At 33.6% G+C, this 11,840-nt stretch overlaps 2 protein-coding genes across 5 annotated transcripts; one reads left to right on the top strand and one right to left on the bottom strand.

Annotated features, from left to right (window-relative positions):
• Positions 1-451: 451 nt before the first annotated feature.
• LOC106399770 (serine/arginine-rich-splicing factor SR34) lies at positions 452-3,356 on the bottom strand. Of its 4 annotated transcripts, XR_002654470.2 has the most exons (14): positions 3,275-3,356; positions 3,029-3,160; positions 2,886-2,951; positions 2,739-2,813; positions 2,548-2,665; positions 2,411-2,457; positions 2,263-2,320; positions 2,082-2,131; positions 1,949-2,005; positions 1,642-1,859; positions 1,421-1,504; positions 976-1,338; positions 736-836; positions 452-649 (listed from the first exon to the last, which is right to left on the bottom strand). XR_002654470.2 is itself a non-coding variant. In XM_013840227.3 (13 exons), the coding sequence occupies exons 2-13, from the start codon at positions 3,113-3,115 to the stop codon at positions 646-648; spliced, it is 915 nt and encodes a 304-aa protein (XP_013695681.2). In that variant the 5' UTR covers positions 3,116-3,160; positions 3,275-3,356; the 3' UTR covers positions 452-645. The 4 variants fall into 4 exon arrangements, 3 of the variants coding, with proteins under 3 accessions (XP_013695681.2, XP_022548455.2, XP_022548454.2); XM_013840227.3 differs by lacking the exon at positions 1,421-1,504 and having other exon boundaries at positions 976-1,009; XM_022692734.2 differs by lacking the exon at positions 1,421-1,504 and having other exon boundaries at positions 976-1,009; positions 2,082-2,113.
• Positions 3,357-5,061: 1,705 nt separating this feature from the next.
• On the top strand, positions 5,062-6,558 carry LOC125586410. The gene is made up of 2 exons (XM_048756512.1): positions 5,062-5,878; positions 6,175-6,558. The coding sequence occupies exons 1-2, from the start codon at positions 5,224-5,226 to the stop codon at positions 6,282-6,284; spliced, it is 765 nt and encodes a 254-aa protein (XP_048612469.1). The 5' UTR covers positions 5,062-5,223; the 3' UTR covers positions 6,285-6,558.
• The last annotated feature ends 5,282 nt before the right edge of the window (positions 6,559-11,840 follow it).

Here is an 11,840-nt window from a genome sequence, read left to right as displayed (position 1 = left end):
TTAACTCTACAATAATTGCAAGTCTGAGACTCTCATTTTGCTTTTTGTGTCTATTGTCGTGCGATTGATTGGTTGTAAAATCGTTAAGTCGCAATTTAGGCAGTTTAAAATGTCCACGACTGGTAATTTTACAATGTATCAACCAATATTTAATTGCATGTTGCACATATATGGTTGCGGTCAATATATATTTTAGACTAGATGTTTAATACGCAACGCAATATATGGTGATTACAATGGCTTATTGATTATTGACTCTGGCCCTCTTAGCTATCTGATCAACACAGTGAACTTGATCTCTAGAGATGTGATTGAATGTAAAATCATTTTTCCAAGCTAGATACAAAATGTCATGAATAACCAGATATTTTCACACATTGGTAGATACAAAATGTCATCAAAATATTTTAGACGATATAGATGCTTCTAGACAAGAATCTTGGAACACATATTGTTGCAATGTATATATTAATAAAATATTAAAACAAAAGTTAAAATCTCGAGAGTACCCATGAAGTAGAACTTGTTTTCGTACTTGAGTTATAACCAAACGAAACAACATAGCATAGATATGATCCTTCGGAGAATCTTCCTACAAAACCAAGCTTCTTTTACCTGATTATGAGATAACTTTTCTCTTTTTGTTTACCTGTAATTAGTAGGTGAAAGATTCAGACAAGGAAACAGAGTGTGTTCCAAATAAGTTAAAAGAGAGAGTGTAGTGTACAGCATTACCCAGATGGACTCCTGCTTCTGCTCTTGCTCTTGCTCCTGCTACGCATAGGGCTCTTGGCTGGACTCAGCTTGCTAGGGCTCTTACTTGCTTCCTTCTGAACCTGCTCCACGCAAAAACGATGATGAAGACGAGTGCAATTAGCGATATATCATAATAGTCTATTAGTAGTATGGCTTGTTGTTATTATATTATAATACAGAGCTGAGTAGGGGGTGTATCTAAGATTAAATATCACTTACAGAAGGCAGAGGAGATCTTGACCTTGAACGAGATCTGCAAAATTCCGAGAAACAAAATCCAGTTTTAAAATCCTAAATATGTTTTCCGTGTATAAGCATCTGTTTCATCAATAGCCTTGATACCTCATTCCATGTCAGAGATGTAAAATGATAACACAAGAAAGCAAAAAGAAAACAAAATTTAGACGATTTCTAGGCACACAAGCTTTTTTAGTTAAAACCGAGGGCAGGGATGAAAGTCTAGTTCTATCAAACCATGTGTCCTGTGCACAGTATCAGTTCCATGAGAATCCAGAACGCTTGACGAATTTGCAGGTAATGAACACTAACAATACGATCCAATGACTCTCCACTGTCACCCATCTAGCAGCAACGGATACAATCAGAAAACAAGGAGACAGGAAGTTTCATTTCCAAAACTGTTCATCTTAGAAAGAGCATATACCTCAGAGAGACAGAAACAGTTGTGTACAACCAACCAAGAAATCCATGATCCAGATATTATTTCCAAATTTCAAGTTGATCGTATCTAGCAAACAAAATCATTCTCAGCAATTAAGAAGAAAATAACTAATACCCTTAACTAGAAGCAATCATCATCCCCAATGACTAATGACTGCTTTTAATGAGATATCAACAAACAAACACCAAAGGAACGAAACGTACCCTCGCGGAGGTGGTGACCTTGACTTTGAGCGGGAACGAGGGGATCTTGACGTAGATTTTGCAGGCGATCTACGCGAAGATTTAGCCTTTGGGCTCCTGCTCCTGCTCCTGCTTCTGCTGCGGCTACGACTGTGGCTCCGCCCACGGCTGCGGCTCTTAGAATAAGATCTTCCACGGCTGGGGCTTCTCGAATCCCTCCTTGAATCATATTCTCGAACCTACAATGATATGAGGAAATGTTAAGTGCGACAAAAAAGAAAAAGAAGAAGAAGAATGCTGTTAGCATAGTTGGCATTAGTATGTATACCCGGACATATCCACGAGAAAACGCATTCCTAAACTCAGTGTCATCGAGCTTTTTAATCTGTAGACAATGAAGAATATACTCATGAGCAGTCAAGGAAGAATATTAAAGAATAGGAACAAGAAGAACATCTCACCGCATACTTCATGTCCTCGTAGCTGGTGTAATCTACAATTCCAGTTGTACCTATTTATAACCAGTCCAAGATATATATATATATATATATTTTTAAATCAGGCTACAAGCTACTTAACAGCTAAAACAGCTTTAGACACATATACATATATATTCTCGGGTAAGAAATGAGGACTAACAACCTCTACCATCACGATAGACTTGAGAGAAACAGACTTCTCCTCCTTTACGCATGTGATCCTACACAACAACAAGAAAAGTGAGAATGCAAACGAACGACATTTTAAGGAATTTGTTGTCCACACTGAAGCTGGTGTTAAAATGTTTAACCTTGAGGTCTTGCCAGGAAGCAGATGAAGGCAAACCTGACACAAGAACTGTACAGTGGATGGAAACTACCAAATTAGAGATTTCTCCAAAAAAATTTTAGCACAGTAAGTAAACAATGCTAAACATATCATATGTACCACGGAACTCAGATCTCCTAGATGGTCCACGCCCACGGTCTCCACCATCACGACTGGCACCACCGTAACTACTACGAGCATCATTAGATGAACGCCTCCCACCATGTGCTAGCTCCACCTGGCAACATGCATCAAATAACAACACTTCAAGAAATCAAACTTTTTAGAGTTAAAAAAGTAGAAGAACAAACCCGTAAAGAATGGCCGTCAAAGTCATATCCATCACGGCCATGAATAGCATCATCAGCATCCCGAGGATCCTCAAACTAGAAATGAATCATTTTACCTGTCAAAGAGAAGCCTATCTCTAAAAAATCAACAAGGAGAGGGAAGCTGACCTCGACGAAGGCATAGCCAGGAGGCCTTGGCGGGATCTTCAGATCGATTTGAACAACAGGCCCATACTAAGGATGAACAATTCTTATCAGATGTCAACAATTCAAGAAAAACGATTGAGTTGAGGAAGTGAAGTGGGTTTTACCTTACTGAACAAATCTTCAACCTCTCTCTCGCGTATATCGCCCGGAAGGTTCCCCACGTATATACTTCTACTCGAACGGCTGCTCATCTTATAATTGAAACGAAGAAGCGTTCTCAAGACAGGAAAAAGAGCCTAGAGAGCGAACGAGATTTGATTAATCGTAGAATTTAGAAAAAAAGCGGTAATGATTCCGTTAACGTAAAAGACAATTCTGATGGAAGAAGAAGAGAGGCGTAAAGTTATCACCTGAGATGTGATGAGTTTGGGGCGAAAATGCTGCGGTGGAAAGTAGAGAACTTGGCTTAGTTTAGGGCTTTCGAATTGGCGAGCCCGCCCGATGTTAGTAAATAGGGCAGTGAACATCACGTGGTGCACGTGACCTTTTTTAATCGTTTACCATAGTTTGCACGGGAAAAGTGCCAATTTCGACCCAAACTATTTCAGTCGTGCCAAATACGACCCGAACAATTGATCAGTGCCAAATACGATCTTAACTCAATTATAATTCAAAAAAACTACCCGAACTTCTTAAAACGTGCCTAAATCTACATTGACTCTAACAGAAGTTAGTCAACCGTTAACAAGATAAAACGACGTCGTTTGATATACGAGGAAAAGTGTCAATTTCGACTCCAATACTCTCAATCGTGCCAAATAAGACCCGAACAAATGGTCAGTGCCAAAAACGACCTCAACTCAATTATAATTTAAAAAAAATTTATCCAATTTTTTTCTAAAACGTGTCTAAATCTACATTAACTCTAACAGAAGTTAATCAACTTTTAACAAAGATAAGACGATGTTGTTTTGATATATGTATTTTTTAAAAAAATATGTTCATTTCGGGATTCAAATCCGTGCTGGGATATCTTTTTAAAGGGGCACACTAACAACTAGACTAAAATCGTTACTGTATTTATATAAATCAGAAAAAATTGTCACCAAAATTTTAAATTGGATAAGATGAAGAATAATAATAGTTTATATAATTTCAAATTTGTAATAATATTTCAAAAAATTATTTTAGTTTAGTTGTTAGTGTGCCCATTTAAAAGGATATCTCAACACGGATTTGAATCCCGAAATGAACATATTTTCTAAAAAAATACATATATCAAAACAACATCGTCTTATCTTTGTTAAAAGTTGATTAACTTCTGTTAGAGTTAATGTAGATTTAGACACGTTTTAGAAAAAATTGGATAATTTTTTTTTAAATTATAATTGAGTTGAGGTCGTTTTTGGCACTGACCATTTGTTCGGGTCTTATTTGGCACGATTGAGAGTATTGGAGTCGAAATTGGCACTTTTCCTCGTATATCAAACGACGTCGTTTTATCTTGTTAACGGTTGACTAACTTCTGTTAGAGTCAATGTAGATTTAGGCACGTTTTAAGAAGTTCGGGTAGTTTTTTTGAATTATAATTGAGTTAAGGTCGTATTTGGCACTGATCAATTGTTCGGGTCGTATTTGGCACGACTGAAATAGTTTGGGTCGAAATTGGCACTTTTCCCTAGTTTTCACCGGTGGTAATTGGGTAAAGTAATTACATTTCAGGTGAAATGTAAACGGTCCTAGTAAATACTACATCTTTACCCGTTTGGTAAATACCTGAGTCGAAAGAAGACAAACTATTGTTAAGACATTTTCTTATTTTTAATTTTTTTCTCCTACTCCGATTTTACATCTTCCTCATAAATATTTTGAACTTCATAATTTTAAAATTACAAAAAAGGAATTAAATTTTGTTGACCAAACAAACTGCTTTATTTTTTTATTTTAGTTTTCAGTTCTCTTTAAGAAATACACTAATATGTGTTGTTGACAAACAAAAATAAAATAAAAATACACTAATACATGTACTAAATAATATCGTGGACAAAAGAACGTATACTATAGATTATCAACAACGGAAAGCACCGTACATTATCATTGCTAAATAGTACAAAATCCGGTTTATGGATAAATACATGTGATCATAGAGCTTTTTTGGGAAATAAATAAAAAACAGGAAGAGAAAAAAAAAAAGTTTCTGTCCAGTTACTTAAGGTGGGATGTGTATGGCTTCTCTTAAAACCCAAAAAGATTCTCTCCAACAAACAGCCTGTAAATAAAAAAGAAAAGCAGAGATCCACTCCCAAAGATCGGATCTTTCTGAAGGTTCTTGTTTCACTCATCTGGAAAGTAAGAAGAAATGTCACAGAAACATATTATTGAATCATCACGAAACTCGATCGAATCTTGCACCTTACAGCTCCTCTCATGGCGGCCATTTCACCGCTCCAAAACCCTAGACCCATCTGAACAGCCCCCGTCACATGGCGGCTCCATCTCCACCAAACGCCCTTGCTTCTCCGATCGCTCCACCACTTCTTTCTCCATCGAAGCTATGAGCCGTCTCTCTCTCGCCGACGAAGACAAGCTCTCAGCTTCCAACTGCAACACTAAGGGGAGTCTCCGCTTAGTAGCGAGGAAGCGGCGGCGGCGCAATTCTAGATCGGTGTCTGGTCGGAGTAGCGATCGGAGCGGGACTCTGAGATGCTGCTCCATCGGAGCTCACGGGACTTGCTCTGATTTTCCGTTCGCCGTCGGGACGGATTCGAGCGGGGAGCTGTTCAGCGAAGCGAATTGGGCTTCCGATGTGAGCGAGGCGCGGAGATCGCGGCAAGAGCGGCGAGATTCCGGCGGAGAGAAGGAAGCTTCCGGGTTTGGGTTCCCCGTTGGTGTCGACCCGATGGGGAACGAATCTGGGTACGGGAGTGAGCCTGGGTACAGAGGAGATGTTGAGTTTGGTTATGGTGATGAGTGCGATGATGAAGAAGAAGACGTGAAGCCATTGTTTTGGGCAGGTAAAAGCTCCAAACTTTACACATTTGTGTTCCATCTTGAGAATTATGGTTTCTATAAGTATGAAGATTGAGAATTGATGCTTATTGGTTAGATCATGTTATACAGATTGAAAATTTAGATTGTATTGTCCAATGGTGCGTTGACTGATTCGCAGACGGGTTCTTCTATAGATATGATACATTGTGGAGTTTGATTGTCATGTTAGTTAGTTCTTTTGTATGTATTTGTATCTTATTTATTAGTGTGTTTTGCTTGGTGATTATTGGTGTTTTGTTTTGGATTGGATCTGGAGCAGATTCAACTGTGGAGATGTCTGGTGATGCGAAATTCTCAGATAGTAAACCTCAGTTCAGGTGCCGCAGGAGAAGACAACATGACTACAAAACTGTTGATTCCATGAGATAACACACATTAGCTTTTCTATCCAGTCGAAGACAAGTTGGACTTCCGTTTCATAGCAAAGCTTTTTTGGTCCAAATTTTTAAATGCGATCCGCCCTGAGGATGGTTCGCGGACATTCTTTTCAAGACAAGCGAATCTTGTTGGAGGAACTTTCAATGTATTTTACTTTTAAATTTTAACTAATTTAAGAGCTTCCTCTCGAGCAATTTTTTCGATGTGTATAATGGATCTGTATTTGTTTGAGTATTTGTACTCCCTATACACAACTTTCCCCATATTTGCACTACATACCCTATTTCCCTTCAATTTTTTTCCTTTCAACACTACCATTTTCCCCCAATTCAATGGTATCCCACTCTTTTCAGTATATTGAGCTAATTTGCTCTTTGTTTTAGGTAGCTTCATAAAAAAGCTTCGCGTTTAATATCTTAGAATGATCTAGTCACCAAAATATATCGTTGGTTTCATCTTCTCAAAACCGGATCTAATATTTTATAGCTATAAAATATTTCATAAGAATTTTTATAAAATAATTTTGCATAATTTAGAAACCAATGTTTTATGGAGCAGTACTCACTACTCAGATCAAGCAGTCCTGAAAATTTTCATACTATTGTTAAGAATCTATCTATACTGTTAAAAGATATTTAGGATGTTACTAAGGTTGAATTTGTTTTCTTTGGTTTGGATCATAACTATTGGGACCTACTCAAATAACCAAAACAATATATGATTATAGTTTTATGATTTTGATCCAAGTCGATTTTTTAATATTAATTAGGTTAAGATCCGCACCTTGCGCGGGATAAACATTATATATATAAATTATTTTATATATAATATGTTTATAACATATTATGAAATAATAAATATATATTGAATAATTAAAAAGTCATTATCTATTATTTATATAATTAAATTGGTGGGAACATATAAATAAACTTTATAAATCGAAAAAATATTTTTTCTACTTGATACGATATATAATTAAATTTAAATGATAGTAACATATATATGGTATATTTTAATATTAATATTTATTAGATGATGTTTTTTGCTCATATTGTTTTTTATCATCTGTATTTGTTATAGCAAAAAGTCTAAATTATTGATAACAAAATTTTCACTGTGGGATTAATGGTTTAAGTAATTTATAATATTTTAAAATTTTAAGTTGTCAATAATTTTTCAAATTTTTTGTCAAAAAAATGTTCAAAATAAACTTCAAAATTAAGATATTTATGTATTTTTATATGGCATATAGTTTAATTTAAAATGATACATATATTTATATATCTTTTATTTTTGATACTTATTAAATGAGACTTTCAACTTATATTATTTTTTTAATTATTTGTATCATGTCTTAACAAAAGTTTTAAATCATAGATCACAAAATTTGAATGTAAAACTTTTAACAGTTTTAGTAATTTATACTCGTTTTTAAAAATTCAAAATATAATATATAAATAATTTTTTAATTTTTATTATATGGTTACTATGATTGTTTAATTTATTTTAATAGCTTAAAATTAGACAAATATAATTATAATACACACTTGTTTTTATCAATTTTTTATTATTCAAAATCATTAATTGTCATATATACTTTAGCCACATTAGGCAATTCTGTAATCTTATTTAAAGAAATAATGAAGCACATTAATAATGTATTTATTGTGGTTTAATAAAAAACTTATTATATATTTAGATGGCCTTATCTATTTCTCTAAGGATTCTAAGAATCATTCTAGTGATGACACGTGACTACAAAAAAATGTTGTAATGCTTCTCAAATAATATATAGGGGATACCATACTTATCAACCTATATTTTTACATTTTATTCTCAAAACAAGAAATGTTTTTTCAACCACCAAATAGTTTTGATCCAACTCGATTTTTATATTAATTCCATAATTATGAAGATGGAAAGATCGGGTGGACATTCTAATTCAGACGTAAGTGCAATAACGAGTGTAGCAGAATCTGCGACGGCAAGTATGCATGCGGTTCAAGTCAAAGTTAATATGAAAACTTCTTGAAGATCTTGCGATGGGAAATTCATAAAGATTTGGAAGAAATTTTAGGGAACTTACCATAAATGAGGATTTGGTAAATATTGGGCAGATGACTAGGTTAGCCGATTTGACTATATGTTTATATGGTATATATAGTCACACACGATCTATGTATTAGGATTGTCACCGAAATTGTATTTTTAGCATAATAGTAGGTTTCATAAACTTATAAGCAAGTGAAAATACCAAAGGCTAAGGGGAGAGGTTCTAAGGTATTGTATTCGATTTTAGGATATGTGAGGTTAGGGCAACAAGCCAAGAGGATGAGGATCTTGTCCAAGTTTTGTTTAAATAGATACTTGTAAGGTCGCTTTAAAATAATACCAGTAAATACACATATTTTTGTAGAGATATTCTCTGGTGTATTATATGCTTTAGTTTGTGTGATAGTTCTTTCATTTATAATTGGTATAGAGAAAGCACCCGTTTGATTACATAACAGGTGAGACCATGCAGAATAAATAGAAAATTATCATGAATTGGTTTCCAGTGCAAGGGTGATTTTGGATGCGTCCAACTTGGACTGTGGAAGTCAAAGATGAGATCAATCATTCGAGGAATCGATGCCATGGCTTGGAAGTCAGTCAAGACTGGGTGGGCTGTGAAAGTCAAAGATGAGATCAATCATTCGAGGAATCGATGCCATGGGCCATGGCTTGGAAGTCAATCATGACTGGGTGGACTGAGCCAAAGGTCAAAGACGAATATGGCATTGAGCCCGAAAAACCGGAAGAAGACTAGACTGAAACAGAACTGAATCTGACGGTTTAACTCAAAACCACTGCATGCGATACATGCGAGTGTTACCAAGAAGAAATTCAAACTGATTCAAGGATGTGAGACAGCTAAAGAGGTATGGAAGATTCTTCAAACTAATTTTGAAGGAACCTCGAAGGTGAAAAGCTCATAGATGGATTACTATGCTTCAAAGTTGAAAATCTTAAAGTAGAGGAACATGAGTCGATTGAAGAATTCAGCTCTCAGCTCAGCAGAATAGCTTAAGAATCCTTAACTCTTGGAAAAAGATTCAAGGACAAGAAGTTGCTGAAAAAATATTCTTGAGGTGTCTTCTTGCCAAATACACTGCCTACAAAGTTGCTATGTCAATCTCACTCAACACTGATGAGATCGGATTTGATGAAGTGGTTGGAATGCTCAAAGCTCATGATATGGAACTGGATGGAGGCAAGAAAAGAAAGGGAGTTGCTCTTGCGTCACAAGAATCTGTAAAGGATGAAGAAGAGGACAATGGCCATATTATTTTTTTGTAATCTCTAATTTTAATAGACTACAAAAATTCCATTATACCCAAAAGTGAAGTAGACTTGATAACCAAAAAGTCTTTTAAATTGGGGAAGACTTGATACCCTACAATTTTAAAATGAAGTAGACTTGTTACCCTACAGTTTGAAGTTACGTTAAACCCCAAACCCTAAATGTCTATTTGATAACTAAAATGTCATAATTATCATTGTATCTGATATAAAAATATGTAAAATATAAACTACTCAAAATTGATATGTGAATTCAAGTCAATAAAACGAAAAAAAAAAATCTGTATCTAAAATCTAACTTTAAAAATATGACCTTAATACTATTTACGTCTTTGAACTGTGTGTTGTCAACCATAAGCATTGTCTAACATATAGTTGTCATATCAATAATATATTCTTTTAAATTTTTCAATTGTTTTAAATTTTAATTAAAATTATACATTTTTAAGTAAAATTATTATATCAACTTAAGATTTAGACTTCTTCCGATTAAAAGTGTAGACTTCTTCCGATTAAAAGTGTAGACTTCGAAAGGATATAATCATAAAATAACGTTTTGATTTTTTTTGGTCGTTTATTTTTATTATTCGTTTAAGTTAGTTTTACATTTGATTGAATATGTTGTTTATTTTTAAATTTCAAATTAGTTTTTAGGATATATTTGGCAAATTTCCCATTTTAGGTCCGTTTACATTTTCAAACAATTATCAGCAAAACAAGCGATCTTGCTGGAGGAACTTTCTAGGTCTGTGTATTTTTATAACATCTGAAAATTAAGAGCTTCTTCGCTAGCAACTTTTCAATAGCTTTGTACCCTTTTTTAACTCAGACTAGAGATTTTACCGCGCTATGCGCGGTTTATATATTTATATTTAATCTTTTTTATTTTATTCTTTTATTTGGTCTTATTTTAATTGAACTTTTAACTCTGAGTAGTCTTTTTATACCAATTTAATATAATTTATTTGTCTTGTTTATTTGTTATTAAATGAAATGTTATTTTTATCATTGTAACACAGATCTTTGTAATTATGTATTAAATTTACATCTAATAAGAACCAAAAAGTACCATGATTAACACAATAAATATGATGAACATAGTTTGGGATTTTTTTCCTTCGTTCTTGTCTTTCAACTTGTCTATCTCTTATTTTTATGATGTAATCTTTTTTTTTAACTTTATTTTTTTATAGTTTTATTTTCAAAATTTTAATAATTTAGATGGAGCTGAAGTAAAATCATATTGATGATGTTCATGTAGGTATTAATTTTCCTTCGTGTTGTTGTCAATTATTTTTAATATATACAGTTCATAACAAATTAATTTTGATTGTCTTTACCTTCATATATTTTTGGGTTGATACTTGTGATGGATTTGATATTGTTTTCCCATATAATGCTTAAAATGGTTGAAATTAGTTGTTTATTTATTCCATATAGATAGCCACACAAAAGCGTAGGTACACGTATCAAAAACTGAAGGATCGATTCATACTAAATCAGAAATAAAAACAAACAAAATTTATATTTATAAATCAAATTACCAAAATTTTGAACCGCATATATTTTTTTTTTTAAAATATTAAAAAAAATATTCAATATTTTTTATTAAACAACCCGAGTTATTTTTTATTAAACAACCCGATAATTAAACTGAAAAATTAAAATCATCTGATGTTTTTATCCATACTGTCAGAAAATACACAAAAAGTGAAACCAAATTTGATCCAATTTTTGGATATTATTGGTTCCGACCTTTGCTATCTAAATCAAATTGAAAACAAAAATAACCGAAACTCAAATGATGTCTAAATTTCTAAAACTAAAACCAAAATAGTCAAACCAAAATCGAAGCAAAAAAAAAACACTTAACGCTGCACAAATGTGGACATGCAATAGTTTTTTTTATATGCTTAATTTTAGCTCTTGCACAATTATATAATTATACTAAATGAAATTTACTTCTACATATATTACACTTTCTATTTTCTTTTACTGATCCAGATTACTGTTTTTACCAATTTTTAGATGGTTTTACTGTTTTTTCAGAGTTTTAAACCAAACTGGACTTGGCTTCTTCAGCAAGTCACGGTCGGATCGGTTCGACCGCTCGGACCGGTTTTCAAAAGACTGAGCAAAACCTACAATCAAATCATAATCAAACCAAAAACTAAAAAATGCAATCTTGAGGTGGACTGAAATTTA

The sequence above is a fragment of the Brassica napus genome, chromosome A2, assembly GCF_020379485.1.
Source record: "Brassica napus cultivar Da-Ae chromosome A2, Da-Ae, whole genome shotgun sequence".
Lineage (NCBI taxonomy): Eukaryota > Viridiplantae > Streptophyta > Magnoliopsida > Brassicales > Brassicaceae > Brassica > Brassica napus.
The sequence above is the reverse complement of the archived record's forward strand: the minus strand, read 5'-3'. Positions and strand labels throughout refer to the sequence as shown.

What these genes read in the sequence shown, in the direction of transcription:
- LOC106399770 (XM_013840227.3), bottom strand. Translation starts at nt 3,115, where the DNA reads ATGAGCAGCCGTTCGAGTAGAAGTATATACGTGGGGAACCTTCCGGGC. An exon ending in CTGGCTATGCCTTCGTCGAG is followed by an intron (nt 2,814 to 2,885) that starts GTCAGCTTCCCT and finishes ATTCATTTCTAG; the next exon opens with TTTGAGGATCCTCGGGATGC. An exon ending in CTTCCTGGCAAGACCTCAAG is followed by an intron (nt 2,321 to 2,410) that starts GTTAAACATTTT and finishes GTTGTTGTGTAG; the next exon opens with GATCACATGCGTAAAGGAGG.
- LOC125586410 (XM_048756512.1), top strand. Translation starts at nt 5,224, where the DNA reads ATGTCACAGAAACATATTATTGAATCATCACGAAACTCGATCGAATCT. An exon ending in GAAGCCATTGTTTTGGGCAG is followed by an intron (nt 5,879 to 6,174) that starts GTAAAAGCTCCA and finishes GATCTGGAGCAG; the next exon opens with ATTCAACTGTGGAGATGTCT.